Source organism: Xyrauchen texanus, chromosome 9, assembly GCF_025860055.1.
Source record: "Xyrauchen texanus isolate HMW12.3.18 chromosome 9, RBS_HiC_50CHRs, whole genome shotgun sequence".
Taxonomy (NCBI): domain Eukaryota; kingdom Metazoa; phylum Chordata; class Actinopteri; order Cypriniformes; family Catostomidae; genus Xyrauchen; species Xyrauchen texanus.
Window position 1 is genome coordinate 33,040,839 of NC_068284.1, and position 25,805 is coordinate 33,066,643.

General features: G+C 38.3%; 3 protein-coding genes across 6 annotated transcripts in view; 2 read left to right on the forward strand and 1 right to left on the reverse strand.

The window, feature by feature from the left end:
* The window catches only part of si:ch211-14a17.10 (nuclear factor 7, ovary), a 278,448-nt gene extending 272,220 nt beyond the window's left edge, over nucleotides 1-6,228 (forward strand). Inside the window, exons 2-8 of the mRNA XM_052133608.1 lie at nucleotides 2,159-2,306; nucleotides 2,507-2,596; nucleotides 2,750-2,839; nucleotides 3,681-3,827; nucleotides 4,522-4,593; nucleotides 4,695-4,730; nucleotides 5,511-6,228. Coding sequence (XP_051989568.1) covers nucleotides 2,291-2,306; nucleotides 2,507-2,596; nucleotides 2,750-2,839; nucleotides 3,681-3,827; nucleotides 4,522-4,593; nucleotides 4,695-4,730; nucleotides 5,511-6,061 — 1,002 coding nt within the window. The 5' untranslated portion in view covers nucleotides 2,159-2,290 and the 3' untranslated portion in view covers nucleotides 6,062-6,228. The remainder of the gene's footprint in view (nucleotides 1-2,158; nucleotides 2,307-2,506; nucleotides 2,597-2,749; nucleotides 2,840-3,680; nucleotides 3,828-4,521; nucleotides 4,594-4,694; nucleotides 4,731-5,510) is intronic.
* Nucleotides 6,229-6,295: 67 nt separating this feature from the next.
* c9h14orf119 (chromosome 9 C14orf119 homolog) lies at nucleotides 6,296-9,557 on the reverse strand. The gene is made up of 3 exons (XM_052133607.1): nucleotides 9,395-9,557; nucleotides 8,607-9,025; nucleotides 6,296-7,285 (listed from the first exon to the last, which is right to left on the reverse strand). The coding sequence occupies exons 2-3, from the start codon at nucleotides 9,021-9,023 to the stop codon at nucleotides 7,112-7,114; spliced, it is 591 nt and encodes a 196-aa protein (XP_051989567.1). The 5' UTR covers nucleotides 9,024-9,025; nucleotides 9,395-9,557; the 3' UTR covers nucleotides 6,296-7,111.
* Nucleotides 9,558-10,107: 550 nt separating this feature from the next.
* LOC127648847 (apoptotic chromatin condensation inducer in the nucleus-like) overlaps nucleotides 10,108-25,805 on the forward strand; it is a 29,807-nt gene continuing 14,109 nt past the window's right edge. The window contains exons 1-8 of one of the 4 annotated variants that reach the window (XM_052133632.1): nucleotides 10,130-10,275; nucleotides 11,220-11,285; nucleotides 12,493-12,604; nucleotides 18,686-18,747; nucleotides 18,981-20,743; nucleotides 20,810-22,286; nucleotides 23,202-23,360; nucleotides 23,595-23,686. In XM_052133632.1, coding sequence (XP_051989592.1) covers nucleotides 10,138-10,275; nucleotides 11,220-11,285; nucleotides 12,493-12,604; nucleotides 18,686-18,747; nucleotides 18,981-20,743; nucleotides 20,810-22,286; nucleotides 23,202-23,360; nucleotides 23,595-23,686 — 3,869 coding nt within the window. In that variant the 5' untranslated portion in view covers nucleotides 10,130-10,137. Of the gene's footprint in view, nucleotides 10,276-11,219; nucleotides 11,286-12,492; nucleotides 12,605-18,685; nucleotides 18,748-18,980; nucleotides 22,287-23,201; nucleotides 23,361-23,594; nucleotides 23,687-25,805 lie in introns of all 4 variants that reach the window. The other 3 variants (XM_052133634.1, XM_052133633.1, XM_052133635.1) reach the window with 3 other exon arrangements.

Consider the following 25,805-nt stretch of genomic DNA (forward strand, 5'->3'; position numbering starts at 1 on the left):
TGTTCAGCCATTACTTCCTGTTTCACTGGGGTATAAATATGTGGTAACACACAGTCTAAATTACCTTAATCATCAATCGCAGTGGGTTAGACTAAACAATATAGTTCTGATGTGCAGCAAAAGGATGTTGAGCTTCACAAAATGGGCCATTTCCACCATCAGGGCAATAATTAACAAGTTCTAATCAACTGGATATCTTTTAATTTGTTGTGATTTTTCTCCCCAATTTGGAATACCTAATTCCCAATGCGCTCTAAGTCCGTAGTGGCGAAGTGACTCGCCTCAATCTGGAAAAGGATGTGTGTTATATTGTCTCCACGCATAGTGAGGATGCTTTAAGTGGCCAAAGAATCTCCAAGGATCACAGCTGGAGAATTGCAGAAAGTAGTTGGGACTTAGGGTCAGAAACTCTCAAAAAATCTCAGACATCACCTACATCACCACAAGTTGTTTAGGAGGGTTTCAAGAAAAAAATAAACTCTGCTCTCATCCAACAACAAGCTCAAGCATCTTCAGTGTTGTGGGGATGTTTTTCCGCCAGAGGTCCTGGACATCTTGTCGGATACATGGCATCACAGACTCTTTCAGAAACCAACAGATAAAAAAATCAAAACCTGGCTGCCTCTACCAGGAAGCTTAAAATGGCCCTGGCTGGATCTTCCAGCAGGATGGGACAATGATCCAAAACACACATCAACACAAAATCAACACAAAAATGGTTCACTGACCACAAAATCAAGGTTCTGCCATGGCCATCCCAGTCCCCTGGCCTGAACCCCATAGAAAACCTGTGAATTTGAAGGATCTGGTGAGATTCTGTGTGGAGGAATGGTCTCAGATCTTTTGCCATGTGATCTCCAACCTCATTAGGCATTATAAGAGTTGACTCAGAGCTGTTATTTTGGCAAAGGGAGGTTGCAAAAAGTATTGAATAAAAGGGTGCCAATAATTATAGTCAATGCATTTTGGAGAAAAAGATGTATTTAATAATTAGATATTTCCTCTGTTTTAATTGTTTTACTTCAATTAAAGCTTAGATATTTGTGATTTTTTTTAAAGATCAAAAGGAAAAGCAATGCACATTTTTGTTCACAGACTTCTTTGCACATATTTACCAAGAGTGCCAACATTTTTGGCCACAACTGTAGCCTTTGGGAACAACAAATATCACAAACTAAGAAATCTTCGCTGTCATTTAAGTTACTGCATGTTCCTTCTCAATGATGACATGGGAATGTCCTCCAAACGCAGCACATCCAAAACCAATATTTGCTTTTTACAGCTTATATTTGAATGCCTTTTCAATTACTTACATAAAATTAATATAGCCTACCATTGGCTTGATAACGATTACTTCTGATTCAAGTACATAACTACATACTTTTTTTATTTTAAATATGGTGAATTAATAATAATCAGTCTTTTCAGTTCATTAATTGTCCAGCTAGAGTTGCCAATTTACACACTTGCTTGCATGGCGGTGCGCTCATTTTCACATCAAGTTTACTTTTTTATAAATCTCACGTGAGCGTGAGAAGCGGTGTACGAACATTTTTGTGCGTATGCAACATTTATACATGAGGCCCCAGGACTGTAAATGTAAAATTCTGAAAAGTAATGGAAATGTCTATAGTACTTTATAACTATTTTTTACTTCAGATACAGTATTTCTATGAATATAAAAATAATCTTTAAAATTCATAGGCCCGACCATAAAGTTTCTTTTAGATTTCCCACGTCTTATTCAGTCTTATCTTATTCTCATTTTCTGAATAGATTGATAGAAGTGTCAAGTTTGAAACAAGCATATGAAAAAAGCAATGGTCATTGGGAGCAATAATCATCTGTATTGTCCATGATCAATGTGCAGAACATTGTCAGTAACAATAGTGCTATGACATGAGTTTGAACAGGGCCTCTCGTGAAGATCTGAACTGAATGTTAACTTAATCCATTGCTAGTGTATTTTCTCGTACATAACTTTTTACTTGCCTTTGGAGTCAAGTCTTAATGTGCTTTTTAGTCTTCATACCCTCAAGTTTGACCCCTTATACCACAGAAAATTCACTATGACCATTTCTAATTAAATATGTTCATTTGAAATTTTCCTTACCCACACAAGTTGAGTCCTCTAACTGTATTTGTCTGCCTTTCATCAGAAATAAATGAGGTATTGGAAAGACAGAAAAAAGAGCTCAATGTGAAGGACTTGAAACTGAGGGAGAAGGATGACACCATTTCTACATTGCAAAAGCAACATAGTAATACGCAGGACAAGCTTGAAAAAGAGATGAAGAAAAGCAATGGTCAGTAGGAAGCAAACCCCTTTTGTACAGTCAATAAACAATATTAATGTACTTGACACAAAGGGCTTCCATTCAGATGAATTGTTGGTTTGATACTGAACTCTCAGTCTATACACCTGAAAAATGGTTTAAAACTATGCATTGGAGTTTTTGCACTTGATGAGATTCATGTTGTTATCTTGTAATTTTTTTGGCCTCAGAACTAGAGACACAACTGAAAATAAAGGACCAGCAACTTGTCAACAAGGAAGCACAACTAAAGGATAAAAATGATGAAAATAATGCCTTGAGTAAGGAAATATCAAGTTATGAATGGAGATAACTACCCCCATTTTGCCAGATAATCTAACACAAACATTTCAAAATTCATACCTTAAAAAGTTTGGTTTAATAGTCACCTATGCATTATCAGTAATTAGTAATTGTTTGACCTTTTATTTTAGTCAACAAGGAGAACAAACTGAAAGAAGACCTGAAGAAAATCACAGAGGAGAAAAATAATTTGCAGGAGAAAACACAGAAAGAAATCTCTGGTATGATCATACTGTCAAAGAACTGTTTTTAGAAGAAGATCTCAGCTCTGTAGGTCCTTAAAATGCAAGTATATGGTGACCAGAACTCCAAGGCTCCAAAAAGGAGATACAGTCAGCATAAAAGTAATTCATACGACTCTGAAGTGATCCAGTTGGATATTGGTTAGAACAGACCAAAATATAAAAAGATTTTCACTGAACATCTTGTCATTGCAGTCTCTAGGCACGATCATGATTTCAAGCTCAGTTACACTTCCTAGTGCTTGACGCATATGCAGAGTGCTAGATGGAACTTTTGGACGTGCTTGAAATCATGATCGTCAAGAAGACTGCTGTCAAGATGGACAGTGAAAAAGGATTTACATTTTGGTCTATTCTCACCCAAAACCAACTGGATCACTTCAGGTTACATTGATTAAACCACTGAAGCCTTGTGGATTTCTTTTATGATAAATGTATCTCCTTTTTGGAGCTGGTCACCATTCACTTGCATTTTATGGACCTACAGAGCTGAGATGTTCTTCTAAAAATATTTATACACATCTGGGTAAATGATGAGAGTGGGTGAGCTATCCCTTTAAAGACATGTGCTTTTATTATGTAGTCTCCAGCTCAGGCTCAAGTTCACATCTCCAAAACCATAAAATAATTCTTTTTTTTTAATTGCCCAATCAGCTTGTCTTGATTAGTTTTGTAGTATTAACCATCACATTTAGCCCATTAATGCAGTAGAATCAGTTGGACTACTTTTTTTTTTTTATCTGTTTATTTGGAAATGTTCTATGCCTCGCAATACGTTCTTTTACGAGTCTTTTAACTGATTTTTTGTCTGCTTTTTCAGACATAAAGGAGAAGTTAGAAAAACAAAAACAAGAGCTTGCGAACCAGGACCGCAAACTCAAGGAGAAGGAAGAAGCCATTTCTACATTGGAAAAAGAAAATGATAAGTCAAAGGCTGAGCTTGAAAAAGAGAAAAAAAAATCCAAAGGTCAGTGGGTTGCAAAAATCTATGGTGCAGTCAATGAACGATGCACGTAACACATATTTGGTCTTAGGGTATCTGTACTGTAAACCCTAATAAGTTAGCAGAACTCAAAAAATTTAGGCCAATCAGTTACATACAATTTTTTAAGAATACAACATTCCGATTTTAATTTTGTACTACACAAGTGTTCATTTCTCTTAACTTGAAATATTGAGTAAGATAACTCAGAAATACATTCTGATGACCACTTTAATTTTAACTCTAAACTTCTCAAAATAAAAATCTCAATTTTATTACTTAAAGCAAGCTAGTACTAGCTAAAACAAGTTAATACAATTAATGCTAGCATGTTGAATGCATGCTGATTAGAAACACTAAGCTTTGATTAGCATAGCAATTGATCAATCAGTAAAGCAATATACAATAGTATTATCTTGTACCTGTCTTCAATCTAAGCTCAAACTCCACTATTCACCATAATGGTAACCCCCCAAACTCCAACATAGAATCTCTTCTAAAAAACACAAAATATTAAACACTAATAAGTCCCCCTATAAATTAATCTTGCACAAAGACGCATGATATAACACTTCATTTTTTAATCTCCTATTTTGACCATTAGAGTTTGCAGTGTAGGAGGATTGCTTTTTTGCCCAGTTTAAACTGACATATTTGAATATTTGCACAATATTTATAGATGTCATCAATGAGAATAAGCAACTTGATCAAAAACTGAAAGAAGCTACTGAAAAGGTGAAGGAACTTGAAGGTGAGATATTTGTTTTATCCAAGAGAAAAATAACTGTTTGCCTAAAATATTTTCTGTTCATTAACCTTTTTTTCCCCTTTTTTTTCTCTCAACTCTTTCAGAAACTATAAATAAAACAAATGAAACACCCAAGACTGGTAAGTTAGTGATCTCAATTTGATTATAATTCACAGAGTAAACAAAAAGCATAAGCAAAACAAATAACTACACATTTATTTATTTATTTTTTAAATTATGACTGAAATCGGTCTCTTAAACTATAATGAGACCGGTGACAGATGGGGTTTGGCTCAACTATCCTCCGATTCAGGGGAAATGGGAGTGTGAGAACATTTATACATTTACGTTTATTCATTTGGCATAAAGAGGAAAACATAAGCGAATCATCTTAAGGAGACTGTGGTACGAAAATTGCCATATTACAAAATTTCACTAGCATCAGAATAGTAGCATTCAAAACAGTGCAACAAGAATTCATTTTTTTTTAGTGACTGGTTAAGTGCTCATGGAAAAGATGTGTTTTTAGCCGGTTTTTTGAAGACATTCAAAAAATTAAGTCAGCTTCATGGATGGAGTTGGTAAGGTCATTCCACCAACATTGTATGATGAAGCCGAAAGTTCGGGAAAGTGTTTTAGTGCCTCTTTGTGTTGGTACAACAAGGCGATGTTCCTTAGCATCAGTTCTGTATGCCAGCATCAGAGCCTTGGATTTGATACATGCATCAACCGGCAGCCAGTGAGGAGAGACAAGGAGTGGTTTAACTTGTGCTCTCAAATATCCACACTAAAGCAAAGTAACAAGGAAGCTATTTTCCTCAGTTACAGTTCCTGCTGTGTGGTAGCTGCTGCATTTTACCTTTTGTATGGCCTGTAAAAAAATGGTAACTGAACTGAAATATATCTTTTCACTTTGTCAGATTTCCCCAGGCTAAACAGAAACACTGCACACCGCAGACTCATCCTGTCTCAAGATGATAGAGAGGCACGAACATCTGCATTAGCTCAGAATGTACCCGACAACCCTGAGCGGTATAACACAGCCATTGCAGTTCTGGGAATAAATGGATATGACTCTGGAAAGCAGTACTGGGAAGTAGGGGTAGCTGGAAGAAACTGTTATGCTGTGGGAGTGGCCAAAGAATCAGCTCAAAGAAAGGGCATTCTAAAATATGGCCCTCAATCTGGCTATTGGGTTCTTCTCAGGAAAAGAGATGGACAACATGTTATTATTGCTGATAATCCAGTTGTACTTAATTTACCAGATACACCTGTTATTGGGGTCTTGGTGGATTTTAACGGGAAAGTGATAACCTTTTATGATGCGGAAAGAAGGCAGGTAATCTATAAGTTCAGTGGCAATGAGTTTCAGGGAAAACTCTATCCATATATTGAGGCGTGCAGTGATTCTAGTATTAATGACCCTCCTTTGATCTTTAAAGAAGTCCAATCCACCAAGTGGCTCCAGTAATGATTTCCATGTATTAAGAGTCTGTTGTTGTAATACGCAAAACATAAATAGAAAAAGAATTATCATCTTTGATAATTGGCTTGTGAGTGACTACTCCCCATTGTATGCTTGAATGTCTTTGACTCTTTTACTTAAATAAAGCAGCCATATTTGATTAACATCAACATTTATTTGATCTTTTTGTCTTTTTCCAAATTCATATTAATCAACTTGAACTGGTAAATCCAAGAGAAGGAACCACAAATAAAGTGTGGAAAACATTTACATTTTTATTTTCATCTTAGAACACAAAAATATTTTAGGTTTATTCTCCATTGACAAGAGTTTAAGAAATTGCTTTCAATTTAGAAATTCTTCATGGAATATTCAGGGTTTAACACAAGTTATGCTCAATTGACAGCATTTGTGGCATAACGTTAAATACCACAAACAATATTTTCTACTTGTCCCTCCTTGTCTTTATGAGCAAAAATTTAGGTTTCAGTGAGGCTCTTAAAATGGAAGCGAGGGTTTAAATGCAGAAATGTGAAACGTATAATTTTATAAAAGCACTTTCTTTAATTCTGTAAACACATGCATTATTTTAGCTGTAAAGTTGTTTAAACTGTCATTAACACGGTCATATTAGGGTTTATAGTGTTAAAGAAATTGGCTATGACTTTACACAGAAAAGTTTAGTAAGTGAATTTATCACACTATAATCATGTTAACACTCATTTTGTGTATGTCTTGTGACTATACATATGGAACAGTAAGATTTTGAACCTTTATGGATTGTCATTCACTTTTTATTGTGATTTTTTTCACTGTATCCCAGATTTTTGCTGCTTTTGTTTTTTTTAAAGGAATGACAAGTAATCAGCATTATGCCACAAATGCTGTTGATTGATCATAACTTGCATTGGACCCTGAATATTCCTTTAAGTGTCAACAGTTCCTCCTTGAACTAAGGAAGAATATCTTAGGTGCATAGATGTTCAAATAGCCTACACCAGTATAACAGTCTATAGAAGACTGGATTTCAATTTCCCTTTGAAGAGTGGGCCTTTTCTAATCTCTGCCTGCTGTTCCAGCAACCCGGCTATAGAAGTAAGCAACAAAGACAGGGTCCTTCTCCTCTAAACTGTTTAAAAAGGCATTTCTTTCCTCTTCACTCCATGACTCGAACCACTGTGTCCACAGCCTTAACTGGCATTCAAAAATGTTGGGTGGGCGATCATTCACCTTAAGCAGAGAGAAAATATGAGTAAAAGTTGTGACAGTGTGTGAGTAAAGATTACCTACAATACTTAAAGGAATATTCCAGGTTCAAGTTAAGCTCAATCGACAGCATTTGTGGCATTATGTTGATTACCACAAAGAATTTATATCGACTTGTCCCTCCTTTTCTTTAAAAAAAGCAAAAATCAAGGTTACAGTGAGGCACTATGTAAGTGAATGGGACCAATGTTTTTTTTTAGGGTTTAAAGACAAAAATGTGAAGTTCATAATTTTATAAAAGTACTTATATTAATTCCTCTGGTAAAACTCATATATTATTCGAGCTGTATATTGTCATTTTTACAGTCATTGTAAATTGAAATTACATTGTCGTGGCAACGAAGTTGTTAAATTGTCTATAACCAAAATCTGCTATAACGTAATACAGAAAAGGTTAGTAAGCGATTTTTAGCACACTACAATCATGTTAACACAAGCATTTTGTTTATGTCTCGTGGTTATATTTTTGAAACAGTATTTTAACATTTACAGATTTGCCGCATTCACTTCCATTGTAAGTGCCTTGCTTTAACATTGATTTTTCCTTTTTTTTTTTTTTTTTTAAAGGTGCATTCGGTAACTTTTGCCTTTGTGTCAAAATCAATAGTTTTCAGTTTCAGATGCCATTGCAGAAATGTAGTATTCACAGTTAGCCATGATTACTTTAATCAATGAGTGAAAGTGCCAAATAATATGACGGTTACTGGGATTAAGCGAGTAGTATTCGGCTGGTTATGAGATTCTAAAATGGCAGCCCCCATGTGCGGACCCCTCCATGTAGAATAAAACAGCTTATACATGTTTAGTGTTATGACTGGAGTCTTCATTGCAATGAGAGTATTCATGATTTCCTACAGATATTGAAAAAATACCATGAATGTATTCAGGAGTTAAAACCTTTTTAATGAGGAAAACAATTATTCAATGCACCTTTAAGAAAAGGAAGGGACAATTTATTTTTGTGGTAATCAATATTATGCCACAAATGCTCTTGATTGTGCTTAACTTGTATTGAACCCGGAATATTCCTTTAAGTCACAGTCTTGAACCATGAATTGCTACTTGCCATTGCTAGCTGATGGCAGGTGTTTGGGAAGGGTCAATGTTAGATACTCAAAATGAATATTTTTTCTTCGTTTTCCCATCAATTTTAAATATATATAACTCCGAAAGGTTAATTTTAGTCCACTTTTAGGATTATTCAAGCACATTTCTACTCAAAGCTAACAGACATGGACTTATACTAACAAAACTCAACCTGCAAAGCATCTTTTGTCAAAGTCACCTGTAATGTGTTGAGCTGATCCAATAAACTGGAGACCTTTCCAGGCACAGCCTTTGAGATCAAATCTTCCAGAAAGCGTTCCTTCTGAGCAGGATTCCATCCCAAAAACCAACTGAGCGCACATCGCTGCTCCTGAAGTGTCACATACGACAATGGCATGGGGTCTACTCTTGCCCCCATGTTGAGGGATGTGCAGGACAGTTCTTCCAAACGTTGGGGTACCATGCCCCCTGAGACAGAGGGAAAGTTTGTGATGGGGACTGGAGGAAGGTTTGACCAACCTTGTCTATCAGACATTCCTAACTGTGTAGTTGTGTAGTTGGAGACTTGTGTTTGGGATGGATCTTCTGCCATTTGAGGCATCATTGAAGCATCTGGTTGGCTTGAGCCTTGGAAAGCCTGATGGAACCAAGCCATTTCTAATAAAGACAGAAAAGGAACATTTAACCGACAATTTCTTGATGATAATAATCACATCTACAATCTTTAAAGAGACTTGTTGAATTTATGTTTACTATACAAAACTTTATAGGTAAACTAAACATCATATGACATCAAGCAAGCCACATTTTATACATATTGACACATATCATTACACCTGTAAAAAGACTTAATAAAATGGTGCCATTTTTCCATCTTAATATTTGTAATTGAACTGCATGGTTGTATTCCCTTGCGCAACACTTCCTTACAATGGGCTCGCTAACGTTAGATTGCTAGCTGGCCAAAACACAACGGGCAACCTCCCTTTTACATGCATCAAAACATGACCAGAAATAAAATGTTACCCTCGTTGCAGTTAGATTTGTCACCTTCCGTCGAAAAAAAGCATGTTGTGACTTTCAGCGTCGGTAAACAGGTGGGGAAATGGATATCGACTGAGCTAAGCAGGGAAGTGCAAACGGAGCTACTCGCTGTTCATTAAACCGATTGCATCTGCTGTCTGACAGTGGGGTGGGGGCTTTGCATATGTTGCTTGAATAGATTATACAAGGCTATGGCCTTGACCCTTGGCAAACCCAAAATATTATAAAATCCGAAATTCTATTTATTCTTATTAATAATTATTTAATTTAATGATTCGTCTAAGATTGGGGAAATTGTGGCGAACCATTTCTCAAAAAACAAGTATGAACCTACTACGTGATTGAAGGGCAAGAGATTTCAGCCAATTTGCCATTACTTTAAAAAAGATATAGCACAATATGTATCTTATTTATCAAACCAATAGTGTACGCCGACAGTATAAGCCTACAGTTTGAATATTAAACTGGCTAAAAAGCGTACTTGTTTGCTATGTATTGGTTTAATGTTGTAACGGAATGTAAGCAATCCCAATCTGGACACCAACATTATGAGCAAGATACTTTTTTAGACATATAACATGTTTATTGGCCTTATACTTCATCAAACAACTTCTGACGTTCACCGTATCGACTCCGCCTCTTCCGGAATCGAGTATGGCGCGCTGACGTCACTGGCGAAGGCGTTGCGGTCTGCGCGAGCTACAGAACGAGCGAGGGGAGTCAAGATGGCGGACCTCGAGGACGTTACGCTGGACGGGAGGCCGCTCCATTCGCTCCGGGTGGCTGATTTGAAAGCGGCGCTGGAAGAGAGAGGGCTTCCGAAAAGCGGTCAGAAGAATGCTCTCATTAAGAGGCTCAAGGGGGTGAGTGGGAGCTGTTGTTTTCTCAGCCGGAGTCCGAGGGCCGTGATTCGGAGGCCGAGCGTCGGGGGTCTCGCGCTAGCGCGCACTAGCTGGGGTTCTCGTGCAGTTTGTAATGTGTCATCGTGTACCCCCGCTATGATTTGTCTGTGTATGTGTTCGATACGTGCAAAAGCTCCAGTTAATTTCTGTGCATCTTTGTTTTGCCTGTGTTCTGTGTGAGGACTGGCGTCGCAGCGGATTCGGAGTGATGTGGTTGTGTTTACATGTCTCTGGATGGCTATGAACTGAGGTTTTTTTAAGTTGTCGGCGGGGTCGCGCTTTGTTAGTGCATAAGGTGTTTGGGGGTGGGGGTCATGAGACGGGGACGCGCTTACCAACAAGTCTTTTAAATCAGAGTTTTTTGGTTTTGAGAGAGCGATTATAGACATGTTGTCGAAACTAGTATCTTGAATGTCTATTTCTTTTTAAAATAAACACTGACGTCACCTTGCGTCGGTGGGAGGATTTGATTGATTGATGTGTTTGGGCGCCGCCGCTTAAGTTACTTTTGCCGAGCAGATGTAAACAAATGTCTGTCTGTCTCACTTTTCTAATTAGGGTCGTCAATCTACTATTTGTTTCACATACTTAAATAGAGGTATTTAAACAGATGTAGAAATAACTTTATTTCTTTTGCAGTTACTCTATCTGAAATATTCATGAATGAAAACATCTCTTGTCTCCTTTGTTGCTTTCTCTCGTTTTCTCTAATTAAACAGTTTAGTCATGTTGAAAAGCTCGCAGCTTACTACATATAATGCAACACTTAAGAGGTTATTATATGTTTCAAGGGCAACCCTTCACTAAAGTGTCTTTCTCTCATCTGCTTTAAACAAATTAGTAAATGTAAGTGCAAAATTTAGTACAGTTAATGAAATGTGTCTTTCATTTTGCATGTGTAATAGGCTCTCATGTTGGAGAACCTTCAGAGAACCTCCACACCTCACATTGGTCTGCAACCTAACTCCCGGGTGAGCTGAATTATAAAATTTTATAGTAGAAGCGAGCATGCTACCATTTGTTCTTGTGAGTAGTGTTGTCAGTACTTTGGTTCCAAGTCGATACTAAAATAAAAAAGTTGTACAGATACCAGTGTTTCTGCAGTACCAGTAGTACCGAGCACAGACTCTATCAGGTACCAGCTATATGTATGTCTGACACATGACTGCTGAAATGCTCACAGGCTTATTTTGAACATGTGCTCTATTACTCCTTGTACACTGAAATAGACAATTAATCAAATTAAAATGTCCTAGTGTGATGTACTAAACTGCTGAAGGCTGCAATCATACTGCGGAAGAGCTGCATACTTTAAATCCGACCACTCATCCACTAGAAACTCCACTGACATTGAGAATCATTCATGTATCAGATGGCAGAGCACTAATCCATTGTGAACCAAGCAGCACATGTAAAAAATATATGTTCATACTTATATTCATACAAGTAAAATCATAGCATCTGCACTTAAATGTGCTTAACAGTAATACAATTTAAAACATAACATTTAAAAATGACCATATACACAAACATCAGTAATCTAAAATACAAACCCATTAAAACAGTGTCCTACATTGCATTTGTCAGACTCAAAAGCCTGTGTAAAGACTTGATTTAGAAGTCTTCAATGATCACTGTGCCGAGACCCAAACTGTTTTCCAGGAAAAGTGTATATTCTGACAAAAAACACATGTCGTAATAAAAGCATAATTCAAAATAAAATCTACACGCCTGAAATTGAATACAAATATATTACAACTGTTTAGTAAAATGTAATGTTCACTGTAATAATGATAATTAATAAAACTATCACAAGCAAGACATAATACTAATAAAAGTTTTGCAAAAAAAAAATGGAATGGCATGTTGAAAAGTTCTATTTTCACTTGTTAAAAGTTGTAAGAATTTATTTATTAGACACCATTTTCATGATGAAATTAAAAAAAAAATTTGGGTAAATTTCTGGAAAAATAATAATAATAATTAACAATGTGTGTTCAATAGCACATTATCCTATTAGCGTATTTTTGCGGTGGTAATGAAATTGGTATCGAGAACCGTGAAATTTCACTGGTATTGGTACTGACAAATGACATTTTGTAACAACACTACTTATAAGCATAGCTTTCCTGCACTAAAGCAAACTTACCATTTTGCCTTACATGTGTGCTTGTTTAGATTGGGGAGGAGATGAGTCAGAACAGCTTTATTAAACAGTACCTGGCCAAACAACAAGAGCTTCTCAGGCAGCGCTTGGAGAGAGAAGCACGAGAGGCTGCAGAAACTGATGGTGAGTACAGAAGTATCACCCTGTTTCCACTAGGTCCTGGAATTGCCACAGACCTCCCGATTCGATATTACATCTATATTTAGTAGTCGATTCAATTGTACATTGCGAAATCTGTATTGCGTTTTTTTTTTTTTATCTAATGTTTACTGAAGAAAAGTTGTCTGACTTGACATTTCTTTTGCTCTGTGATGCAGAATTTGCAGGTAAAATTTTTCATATGCAAAGATAACAATTTTCGTAATCGACTAGTCGATGTGTTGTTTAATCTATTAGTTGACTAGTCGTGTTAATATTGTAAAATGTAAAAATTCATCTAAAAGACACATTTCAAAAGGATATATAGACATTTAGCTCAGCTAGGCGTTGCAATTATTAATTAATGGTCTGATCCCGGTTATTTAATCTAACCACAGTTGTTTGAGAGAACCACAATTATTTAGCACTAAGTTGCAGTCACATTTTACTGTCCAAATAAAGGAAGGAAGTACGTGTTTCAGTGTGTCATTCAATTAAACTCCAACTGTCTCACCTTAAGAACAAGTGAAGATTAACCACTTCTGAACCGAACTTGAAGCGCTGTGATTGCTGCACCATCTGCAGATGTTCTGCGGAGGTTCGCGAAAACATGAAGGATTTTAGTGAAAGCAAAGTGCTCTGGTTTCACTTTAATTTAACGATTGTGTTATGGCAAATGCTATTTTTCGTTGTGGGTTCATTCACGGAGAGTTAATGATACGCAGGGACACAGCAGCCCTGTGTCGTGCCTGAGATGATAAAATAAAGAAACACAAACTTAAAAGTCTTTCTTCATGTTAAATAAAGGCTTATGAGTTTAATCAGAGAGCCCTAAATTAATGCATTAAAGTGAAGAATTTTGGATATGAATATTTTACTATTGCATACTTTAAAATACAGTGTATTCAGACCCCTTAATTTTTTCACATTTTGTTAAGTTGTAGGTAGGGCTGGTCGATAAAACGATATCAATGTTTATCGCGATAAAAAAACTCCACGATATCGATAAGCGTTTGAGTCTTATTTAGCCTGTGTTCTACATCTAGATATGCGTGTTGCTAAAAACACTAGCAGTTTGGCTTTCTTGTCGTATGTTTCCACTGGCGTGTGCTGAGCAAATGTGAGCGAGTGCTTTCAATTCTTTCCTATGGAAACAGAGCATCAAGCTCGCGACATGGATTGTAAAATTGACAGCAGCGCGGGCAAGCTGTTCCCTAGCGTTGGGAGTGGCTTTGTGCGGATTTCTTCAGCGTCAGTGGAAACACAGCCTCAGAATGTATGAAGTTCCTATTGCCCCCGCTACGCAGGTCATCGCGTTCTGGATCCCAGATTGATTCCATCTTGACTGCAAGTTATCATGACGACGGTTACGCCCTCTCATCATCTCTAGTGAGCAGCACGTTAAAACAACAGTGCCGGTTACGTCATATCTGATCTTTCTGCGCTGTATTATTGATTATTTTTATCTACCACTGAAACACGCTTCACTGATGCCCTGTCCCAGTCCGCACCCGCTTCCTCTTTTCCCCACATGTGTGTAAAGCCTTTAATAATGAACAAATAGAGTTCAGTTCTAATTTTGTGAAATTATTCAGATGTCATCATCTCTGACAAGGATGAAAGACAAAACAATTACTAGTTTGTAGCCTAGTCTTTCTCACTTTAATGAAAATAGAGAAATAGTCCATTCAGACTTTCACATTTTCAAAAGTTTTTCTCTGGAGATACCCCTGAACCCCCATACAGTATCATTCCTCAGTCACAAGTGCTTCTATGCCCCCATACTTGGATATCTGTATGAAAAGAAATATGAAAATAATTTTAATGTAAAAAAATAAATAAATTTTATATATATATATATATATATATATATATATATATATATACACACACACACACACAGTATCTCACAAAAGTGAGTACACCCCTCACATTTTTGTAAATAAAATCTTTTCATGTGACAACACTGAAGAAATTACACTTTGCTACAATGTAAAGTAGTGAGTGTACAGCTTGTATAACAGTGTAAATTTGCTGTCCCCTCAAAATAACTCAACACACAGCCATTAATGTCTAAACCACTGGCAACAAAAGTGAGTACACCCCTAAGTGAAAATGTCCTAATTTGATGATAATATACTAATATATTATAACAATAAGATATTGTAATATTTTCATAGAAGATCCCTCAGACACCACTGCATTGGCTGTGTCTAGGCCCCCAACGCAGTTTTGTTAAGACTTGTGAAGATTTATTTATTATTTTTTTGGAAATCCAAACAAATTTGTGATACCGAATGATATGAAAAAGAATATTGTGATGATATTTTTTGCCATATCACCCAGCACTAGTTGTAGCCTTATGCTAAAATGCTTTAAATTATGATTTTTAATCACAAAGCAAAAAAAATGATTTTTGATAACTTGCAAATTTATTAAAAAGAAAAAACTGATATCACATTGACATAAGTATTTAGACCCTTTGCTATGATGCTTGAAATTTAGCTCCTGTCTATATAAGGTCTTACAGCTGAAAATGTATATCAGAGAAAAATCCAAACCATGAGTTCAATGGAACTGTCTGCAGAGCTCAGAGGCAGGATTGTGTCGAGGCACAGATCTGCGGAAGGCCACACATTTTTTTTTTTTGGCTGCATAGTAGGTTTTCAATAGCACAGTGTTCTCCATAATTCTTTAATGGAAGAAGATTGGAACAACAAGGACTCTTCCTTGAGCTGCCCGCCAGGCCAAACTGAGCAATCGGGAGGGAAGGCCCTTGGTTGAGCTCCAGAGAACATGTGTGTAGATGGAAAAAACTTGCAGAAGGACAATCATCACTACAACACTCCATTGAGCTCTTCTCAGTGCAAGAAAGCAAAAAAGAACCTAAAGAACTCTCAGAATGTGAGAAACAAGATTCTCTGGTCTGATGAAAAGAAGATTGAACTGTTTGGCCTCACTTCCCAACATCATGTCTGGAGGAAACCAGGCACCGGCCATCACTTGAGCAATAACCTCCCAACGGTGAGGCATGGTGGTGATAGCATCATGCTGTGGGGGTGTTTTTCAGCAGCAGGAACTGGGAGACTGGTCAGGATTGACTGTTCACCTTCCAACAGGATAATGATTCCAAGCACACAGCCAAGACAACGCTAGAGCGGCTTAGGGACAACGCTGTGAATGTCCTTGAGTGGCCCAGACAGAGCCCGGACTTGAACCCAAACGAACATCTCTGGAGAGACCTGAAAATGGTTGTCCACCAATGGTCCCTATCCAACCTGACAGAGCTTGAAAGGATCGGCAGAGAAGAATCAAAGTAAAATTTTAATAGGAACTTAAAAGCAAAAAGACACAACATAAAGACACACTGCAGCTGAGTGTGGCTCTCTCTATCCCAAACTGCCACATTACGCTGCACTTATCCCTCTCCACGGCTGATTAGCCCGATTGGGGTCCGGGCATACATAGTCACGGCCCGGCCCCACCCTCCTCCTCATCCCACTATCAAAGTAAGAAATGCAAAAAGCATAAAGGCTCCGAAACAAAATCTGTGACGCATAACTGGATCGTTTGGAGTCACAGGGCGATATCCGCTTACAGAAGTACAGCGCTGTTTATAAATATTGGGCCGTGCGATGTACTTCATGGCATCCAACAGTTTGATGAGCCTTTTTTATTGCAACTATTTATTAAGCCAGTATCAGACATAATATGCAGAATGACTCCTGAAAAATACTCTCCACAGCACCTTACAAATAAACCTATGGATTATGCATAATAACAGGAACATTACCCAAAGTAGAGGATTTGATGCCAGACAGTGAACAAGAATTGCTTTGGTGGCTGTAGCAGCGGTCAATAAAAGGACTAAACGTTAAAATGTGAAGAGGCGAAACTTCTCGGAGAGAAAACCTGTTCAAGAAGAACTTAGCACAAATTCCTCTTATCACTGAGTTGGCATTTTAAACTAAATATGTATTTTTTCATTAAAGGTGCTATATGTAATACTTTTACTGTACTAAATCATAAAATTATCATAATGTCATTAGAGAATTGGGAAACATGCAAGTTGAAATACTGGCTTCTCTGATAACAATGCTACAGCCAATATATTCTACTTTGAAGTTACCATTCCGGGCCGGAATTTCTGTTTATGTTTTGGCCTGTGTGATCCCCGCCACTGCCCACTCACCAATAGTATTTAGACACCGCCGGGTTGCCAGATTTGAACACGTTTGCAGGTAAACAACACTGCGTGCTGTAACCATGGAAGCCAGCAATCTAACTGGATCAGAGATAACAGATTCCACCTGACCAAAAAAGCCTCATCATCTGTCTAAAAACCACCATGACCAGAGGCATAGTACAACAAGGATAAATATTGGAGGTGCCTGTGAGATATGGAGACTGGTTAAAGCCCAGAAATCCTTTAAAACGGATGCTGGGTTGGCTAATTTGCGTGTGAACATTCTGGCAACCTGGATGAGCTTAGAGTCTGGGGTGGGGCAGACAACTCTCTCAAATTTGGACTGCACTGCCCATGTCAAATGCTTGTTTTACATATAGCAACTTTTAAATAAAAAAAATTTTTAAATTTAATTCTGTTCTTTCAAGAGACTATTTAAAATCAGTTGTCTCAAAAATGTAGCTTTATAACTAAATCAATATTTTTTTCCCCAACTCTAGTTTCCAAGAGGTATTAAGATGAGTTTTCGGTGATCCGATCACATGTGTTCATCTGAAATGCATTCCTGTTTCCATCTGGTATTATCATGCATAACAAATGCATCTCCTGTAATTTCAAGGGGAGGTCTCTGATTTCATGCTGATATACTGTACATCTATCATCACTATGTCACTGTGTTTCTTCATCATAATAAACCACAAAAAGACATCATATTAAACCACAAAAAGTGTCAAAGACAAAAAAAGCACACTTTTTCTCCCAGATACAACTGAAATTTGATTTAAGCACGAACACAACCTTTTGCAACCTCATATGTGTGTGCTTTTTATCTGTGTCTCAGCATGTTGAAACTGACACTGAACATTTTCTGTGAAATTCTCGTACTTGTAAATGTATTCACTTTTTCAAGTTTTCTGATCGGACGGTTATTTCCTTTTAAATCCGCACATAACCGGCAAAGTTTAAACTCTTGTTTTTAGTGCTGCGGTTGATTGACAGATGTAGGGTGGTGCTTTGCAGCTTTCCGGGATGAATACTGGATGGATTTCAAATGAGATGTGGTCACATGCTTTTTTGACTACCTCTGTTTTTGGTTTCAGTGATCTGATCACACAATTTTTTGGACTCCATTTCCACCTATATTTAGTGCTGACCACTTGTGATTGGATCACCAAATCAAACACATCTTAATACCAGGTGAAATCGTGGTCTGTTTGTGCTTAGATTATAATTTTCCAAATGCCATGACTTGATCCCCTTCACCGACTAGCTGAAACCACTTCGTCTTTAAAAACGTCTTTAAAAAAATCACACTACTAGTGCTTTTTTTTTTTTTTAATACAGGAAAGTGATTTTCAAGGGATATTTTTTTTGTGTGTTTTTTGCTGAAGTAATTTTCAAATGAGATTTAATCAACATATGATTTATCTTGGATAATCTAAAAACTATTCATTACCAAGAATAATATTTAGTTCTCCAACTCTAAAACCAGGTAACACATGGAACACTGGTATTCAAAATGACGTGTACAAGAACATATGGGAACTTTTGTTAATGTGTAATATTTTGGCATTTATGCAATAAATACATTTGGTCTGGTGGTGGCGTAGTGGCTAAAGCACAGGGCTGTTATTCAGAATGTCGCTGGTTCGAAACCCACAGCCACCTTGAGCAAGGCACTTAACTCCAGGTTGTTTCGGGGGGGATTGTCCCTGTAATAAGTGCACTGTAAGTCGCTTTGTATAAAAGCGTCTGCCAAATGCATAAATGTAAATTAAAAAAAATGTGGTCTGCTTGTAATTTGTACAATAGGTCCCATTTAGACCATAAATGGTTAAGATTGTATTTGTGATTATTTTGGCTACTTTTGCTTTTCTTAGGAACCGATCAGGAAGACCATACTGAGGCAAATGATAGCACAATCTCTCCTGCCCCTAACCAGGTAAGAAACAGAAGTATTAATCCTTTGCTTACATAGTTTTGTACAGATTTCAGGTAAACCATGTCTGGTTGGATAATATGTATCTTGTTTGTACTTGCACAGGGTAAGGCAAAGTGTTACTTCTTAAGCCTTAATTATTTTAGTTAACATCATTTGTTGCATGCTTAGGATTGTGTAACTTTTTTGGGCCTGAATTTTGCCTTCCTAGTCTAACACATTTTTCTCTCTTCTAGAATGCTGAACCTTCCTTGGTTGACCAACACAAACCTCTCACTACAGCAAGTGAGGGCGATGAGCTTAGAAAAGAGAAAGAGATGCTAGGGCAGCCGTCCCACTCTGCTCCTGCCCCGCCTGCCGGAATAGCATCTTTGTCAGTGAGGGTTGTTGGTGAAAGAATGCCAACCTCAAGCCATGTACAAGTCGATAGTGATGATGATAGCGATGACAATGATGACGAGGATGAGGAGTGGAACATGAATGCACGGAGTTGCCGTGCAGAACCGCTTAAAAGCCAACCTGTGAGGGAAAGATCTGGTGGCTCACAGCAACAGCCACAGCCACCCCCCCAACACATACCCTTACTATCACAGCAGCTCAGACAGCCCACTCCTCCCCCATCCCCTCCACCTGAACTCTCTTTCCCCCTTCCAGACACCCCTAAACAGAGCCCTCCAAGTCCGGGTGAGCCCCCATCTAGGCAGCACATGTCTAGCTCTTCTAGCTCTGGTAGTTCGAGTAGTGACAGTCGTAGCAGTAGCCCTGAACCAGCTGGTGATTCCACAGGACGCAAGCCAGGACCTCTGACCTTACTGGCAAGAAAAATGGCATCTGAAGGAGCTTTTTCTGGGACAGTCAAGCATGAAAGGGAGGGAGTAGATGGTCAAGCAGAAAGAGGCCACCAAGAGGCAGGTGTTTCTACAGTTACCCGCACAGCTAATGCAGCAACAGTTATGACCTACCCTGGCTCTGTAATCTCCAAACAGGGCGTTAAGGGCACTTTTCCACACTGTAAGGCTCCCGTAAGTGTTGTCAGGACAGCAGTGATGGAGGAGAGGGATGCCACGAAGCAGGAGCAAGAAAAGAGGGAAAGAGAAAGGGAGCAAGAGAGGTTGAAAGCCCTTGAAAAGGAGAGAAAGGAAAGGGAGAAGGCTTTAGAAGAACAAAAAGCACAAGTAAAGGAAAGACAGGAACGTGAAGCAGCTCGGGAGAGGGAAGAGAACGAGAGGGCTTTGCAGCGAGAAAGGGAGAAGACTTTGGAACAAGAGAGACTGGAAAGAGAAGAAGCTTTGGAAAGGGAGAGAGCATTAGAGCGAGAAAGACTGGAGAAAGAACAAGCTCTGGAACAAGAAAGGCAAGACAAGGAGAGATTGGAGAGAGAAAGGCAAGAAAGAGAGCAAGCTTTGGAGAGGGAGAGGCAGGAGAAAGAAAGACTAGAAAGAGAGCAAGCTTTAGAGAGAGAAAGACTGGAAAAAGAGAGGCTGGAGAAAGACAGACTAGAAAGAGAGCAAGCTTTAGAGAGAGAAAGACTGGAAAAAGAAAGGTTAGAAAGAGAGCAAGCTTTAGAGAGAGAAAGACTGGAAAAAGAAAGGTTAGAAAGAGAGCAAGCTTTAGAGAGAGAAAGACTGGAAAAAGAAAGGTTAGAAAGAGAGCAAGCTTTAGAGAGAGAAAGACTGGAAAAAGAAAGGTTAGAAAGAGAGCAAGCTTTAGAGAGAGAGAGGAAAAAGAAAGAAAGGCTAGAAAGAGAGCAAGCTTTAGAAAGAGATAGACTGGAGAGAGAGAAGCAAGAAAAAGAAAGGCTAGAAAGAGAGCAATCTTTAGAGAGAGAAAGGCAGGAGAAAGAAAGACTAGAAAGAGAGCAAGCTTTGAAGAGAGAAAGATTGGGGAAAGAAAGAGAAAAAGCTTTGGAGAAAGAAAGATTGGAAAAAGAAAGGCAAGAAAGAGAAAAAGCTTTGGAGAAAGAAAGGCAAGAAAGAGAAAAAGCTTTGGAAAAAGAAAGGCAAGAAAGAGAAAAAGCTTTGGAAAAAGAAAGGCAAGAAAGAGAAAAAGCTTTGGAGAAAGAAAGGCAAGAAAGAGAAAAAGCTTTGGAGAAAGAAAGATTGGAAAAAGAAAGGCAAGAAAGAGAGAAAGCTTTGGAGAAAGAAAGATTGGAAAAAGAAAGGCAAGAAAGAGAGAAAGCTTTAGAGAAAGAAAGGCAAGAAAAAGAGAAAGCTTTGGAGAAGGAAAGATTGGAGAAAGAAAGAGAGAAAGCTTTGGAGAAAGAAATGCAAGAAAGAGAGCTAGCTTTGGAGAGAGAAAGGCAGGAAAGAGAGCAAACTTTGGAGAGAGAAAGACTGGAGAAAGAAAGGCAGGAAAGAGAGCAAGCTTTGGAGAGAGAAAGGCAAGAAAGAGAGCAAGCTTTAGAGAAGGAGAGACTGGAGAGGGAAGCTGCTTTGGAGCGTGAACGACAAGAAATAGAGAAGGCCAAGGAACAGGAGAGGCTGGAAAGAGAAATTGCTCTGAAACGCGAGAGACAAGAGAAGGAGAGGCAGGAGAGTGACAGACTTGAGAAGGAGAAAGTTTTGGAACAAGAGAGGTTCCAGAGAGAACTAGCTCAAGAGCATGAGAGAGAAGCCCAGAAGAAAGCAGAAGAGAAGAATCGAGTGTTGGAAAAAGAGAGAGTAGAGAAAGAGAAGGCTTTGATAGAAGAGAAGCAGAGAGCCCTGGGGGAGAAAAGACTTTTGGAACAACAAAGAGTGCAGGAGGAAAAAGAAAAGGCTTTGAAACATGACAAAGAGGAACAAGAGAAAGAAAGGGAGAGCCGTTTTCATCCGTGGAAGCGTGGTCGTGATATCTGTGGTCTCTCCCATTCAGTTGCCCATCCTCTCGAGAGTCCATCATCAGAGAAGCCTAATGAGAATAAGGCAGAGAAATCGCAAAGTGCCAGCAAAGATGCTCGATCTATAGAGCCTGTCGAACAACAGCCACCAATGCCATTATCCCCTCAATCATCTTCCAAGAAGTCCCGGTTCCTCAGAAATACTCCTCTCCCATCCTCTCCAACTTCTGTTCTGAAGAGACCTTGTACCTTCTCAGACATCCCTACTTCCCAAGCCCCTTCCATTCCGTTAGCCTCTAAGCCTGGGGAACCAGTGAAAGATATTGCTCAGGCACCTCAAAAATCACCACAGACTCTGAGGCAAGGAGTTCTTGTTTCAGCACCCCAAGAGCTAGAGAGCAAGATTCCAAAGTTGGCTGCCCAAGAGGAAGAGAAGACAGTGGTTTCAGAGTTTTGCAAAGGGCCAAAGTATAATGAGGCAAGCAAAGACACTAAATGTCAGATGCTCAGAAGAGATGAGGATCAGGGTAAACCTCTTTCATCCGCACCAGAGGAGAAAAAAAGAGAAAGGGATAAGGAGGTAGAGAAGAGAGGAAGAAAATCCTCCTCCTCCAGTGATTCCTCCTCCTCTGACACGGACTCTGGGTCTTCATCCTCCTCGCAATCCTCCAGTTCATCATCTTCCTCACATGAGAAAACCCGTTCCACTTCAGGTGGTACAAGGGTGAGTTGTTCAAAGATTCCTCATCTTTTCATGTCTCACTCGAGCTCTCTATTTTGCTCTTCAAACACTTCTGAAACATTGCACATAACTTTATGAGTAACCATTAGTCATCAATTGGGAAAGGCCTAAATCTACATTTGAGTGCTCCTCATAAGAATAATAAAAAACATCAAGTAAGATTTGTGTTTAAATAAAAGTGGCAGAAGTTGAGCAAACTGGAAAACTCTCAAACATAACTGAGCATTAGAGCTGGCATAGAGCTGCATAAACTTCCGTGGTTTCAGCTCTTAAGGGTTTTTCCATTTCATGACTCCACTTTTTACCCTTTGACAGTTACTTCTGCATGTTTATTCATCTACATGTTGGCCTAACGTACTACTGTAAGGGGGTTAAGATGGGCAAGGAGGAGGCGAGAACCGGTTAGTCAATATAAATAATAATTTAATTAAACTTAAAACAAAAGCACAAACATAAACACACACATGACGGACATGCCTGTAATTCTCTCTCTCTCTCGAACTGTCGTCACCGGCCGCCTTTATCCCCTCGCGCGCCCCATCAGGCTGATTGGGGACCGGGCCCGCGACATTCTAGCCCGGCCCCGCCCCCCTCCACTGCACAATTAAAATAGTGGGTAATAAAAAATTCAACAAGTTTGATGAATGAGCTTTTTTCCTCTCTTTTCACTAGAAACTTCTTAAGCATGCACTATTTTAAATTAGCGATTGTTTCGCGAAAGCACTTCAGCTAATGTTGATTATAATCATATGCGATCATACTAAATCTAAATTGTTTAACTTTTTTCAGTTTGAATTGCATGACACCCTAATTTCATGTGGGTTTGTCTCTTAACTAAAAATTGAATTAAAAAAACGAACAAAGCAGAGCTTAAAGTTTACTTTCCATCTTCCTCAGTCTAAAGAAATCCAGAAGGATAACCCATCTCAGCGCACTGAAAAAGTTGGCCAAACTGTGGTTGTGACTGGAAAATCTGCTATATCCCAGCGCAAAAAACGAGGCTTCACGGAGCAGGATAAGAAAGAAATGAAAAATGAGGATGCCATCCAAACCAAGGTCAGTTATCAGCCAACATTTGCCTATCGTTTGGAACAGCCTTTGCTTTGAGACTTCCTTAAAATTGTGCCTCAGTAGGCAGATAACCAGATTGGGAACAGAGAATGGATGTTTCTTTTAGCATCCTCTACTAGTCTCAGTCTGTGTCTGTGGAACCTGCTTTTGCTTTAACACGATATCCAAACTTTATTCATAACTATATTTATACACTGCACTTTCCCTTTACAACTTTAGAAGCCCTGCCTTGAACTACAGGATGGGAAGAAAGAAAAGAGAGGAAGAAAAGAAGATATTAAGGAAGATGACACTCGCAAAGACACTATGAGGTCTGTCTTGGGCTACTTCTTTATCACGGTCTGCTCCAATGCACCAGCAATGGAGTGCTTGAATAACTTTTTTTAATTAACTTTTGCAGTTTACTTAACTAAGGAGGGGGGAACGTTATTGTTAAAGCAGACAGCAACTCTCAAGTGATAAACGGCAACGGTTTATTTTTGATTGTCTATTTTCAAAGCACTGACGAGCTGCACCGTTTACAACATTCAACCATGCGTAATAAATTATTAGGATATTTTGGGCAGTGAAATGTTTTGTTTAGAATTTAATTAGAATGTATGAAGCTAAACTTCAGGTTATGAGATTATTTGGTTATGATGTTTTTATTTTAAATGTTTTATTTTTATTGTAAACCACCAGGTAACTTATCCACGTCTTTTATTTAGCCTATATCTTTTGAAGGACAATTCTGTTAAATGTATGACTCAAAATTATTATCCATGTTTTTGCGGTTAAAGAAAAGCTCAATTTTTTCTTTGGTTGGTATTTAAAGATTTCAGACTGATTGCTGACCAACCCAGCTGCCGCTCAAGCAAATATAAAAAATATATATATATTTTTATCTGCTGCGGCAGCTGCTGCGCATCAGGGATTTAGGTACACGAGCAGCACACAGAACTGCCCTGCATTGTGCTGTTTCCTGCAAATTAACTAGAAAATAACTAGACATGACCCTAATATTATCATTGGGCTTTTCCAGTGTTTTTGGATGTAGCATTTTCAGTCAAATCGTGAGACGTAACTTCTCAGCGAGTGCTAATTACTACTTTGTTGACTTATTTGTATGTACTGTATTTTTCCCAAATCAGTCGGCAGATATAGAAAAAATATTCAGAAAGAAATCTCAGTATAGACTTATTTTTTTTTTTAGATAAGGATCATTTTAAATAAAACGAATTAAAATGCGAAATGACTAACGCATCTTTCACTTTCTTTAGTCTATGTTTGAGTGGAGGGAAAAATCTATGTGTGTTGAAGGACAGTTGTGTCTTCATACACCTAAAGCATATGCTTTCATTCTGAAACCAATTTGAAGTTCGTTCAGCAGGATGCTAATCATAAAATATATATTTGGTGTTTTTGTTACATTTATATTGACAAACTGTTTTTCTTTGTTGTGAAGTTTTGTTTATGTGTGATTTTTCGCCCCAATTTGGGATGCCCATTTCAAGTCGTAGTGACTCCCCTCAATTCGGGTGTCGGAGGACGAATCTCTGTTGCCTCCGCAACCCGTGCATCTTATCATGTCCCTTGTTGAGCGCATTACCACAGAGACATAGTGCGTGTTGAGGATTTGAGCGCATTACCACAGAGACATAGTGCGTGTTGAGGATTTGAGTGCATTACCACAGAGGCATAGTGCGTGTTGAGGATTTGAGTGCATTACCACAGAGACATAGTGCGTGTTGAGGATTTGAGGCATCCACGCACAACTCACCATGTGCTCTACCAAGAGTGAACCACATTGTAGCAAACATGAGGAGGTTACCCCATGTGACTCTACCCTCCCTAGCAATCAGGCCAATTTGGTTGTTTAGGAGACCTGGCTGGAGTCACTCAGCATGCCCTGGGATTCAAACTTGCAAACTCTAGGGGTGGTAGTCAGCGTCTTTACTCACTGAGCTACCTAGGCTGTGAAGCTTAAAATAAGTAAAATATTAATGTTGAGTTTACCGTTACAATTTTAATTTAGATTCATGAACAGATTCACTTGGACTCTGCCTGTTATGGACTCGGTCTTGAGTCCGATCTTGGCTTTTGGACTCTGAATCTATTGTTTAAAGACTCAGACTCGACTAAGGTGGACTCTAACCCAACACTAGAGAATTTTGATAGTGAATACAAAACACTCCAATTTAATTTATTGATCATGTAATGGAAAATGTTTGGTCATTGTGGGTTCAATCATGCAGTGGTAATGAAAATATAGGACATTGCATAATATAATAGCCGATATAATATAATAGATATTTAGGTTGGCTGGGTTAAAAAACATAACATAAAATAAAACCTTGTAAATGTAAAATGGGCCAAGATTACATTTGTCCAAAAAGAGACATATTTTAAGTATTTTTATATTTAAAATAAAAAATGTTAATGTCATTCATA

What these genes read in the sequence shown, in the direction of transcription:
- c9h14orf119 (XM_052133607.1), bottom strand. Translation starts at nt 9,023, where the DNA reads ATGGCTTGGTTCCATCAGGCTTTCCAAGGCTCAAGCCAACCAGATGCT. An exon ending in ATCAGCTCAACACATTACAG is followed by an intron (nt 7,286 to 8,606) that starts GTGACTTTGACA and finishes TCTCTGCTTAAG; the next exon opens with GTGAATGATCGCCCACCCAA.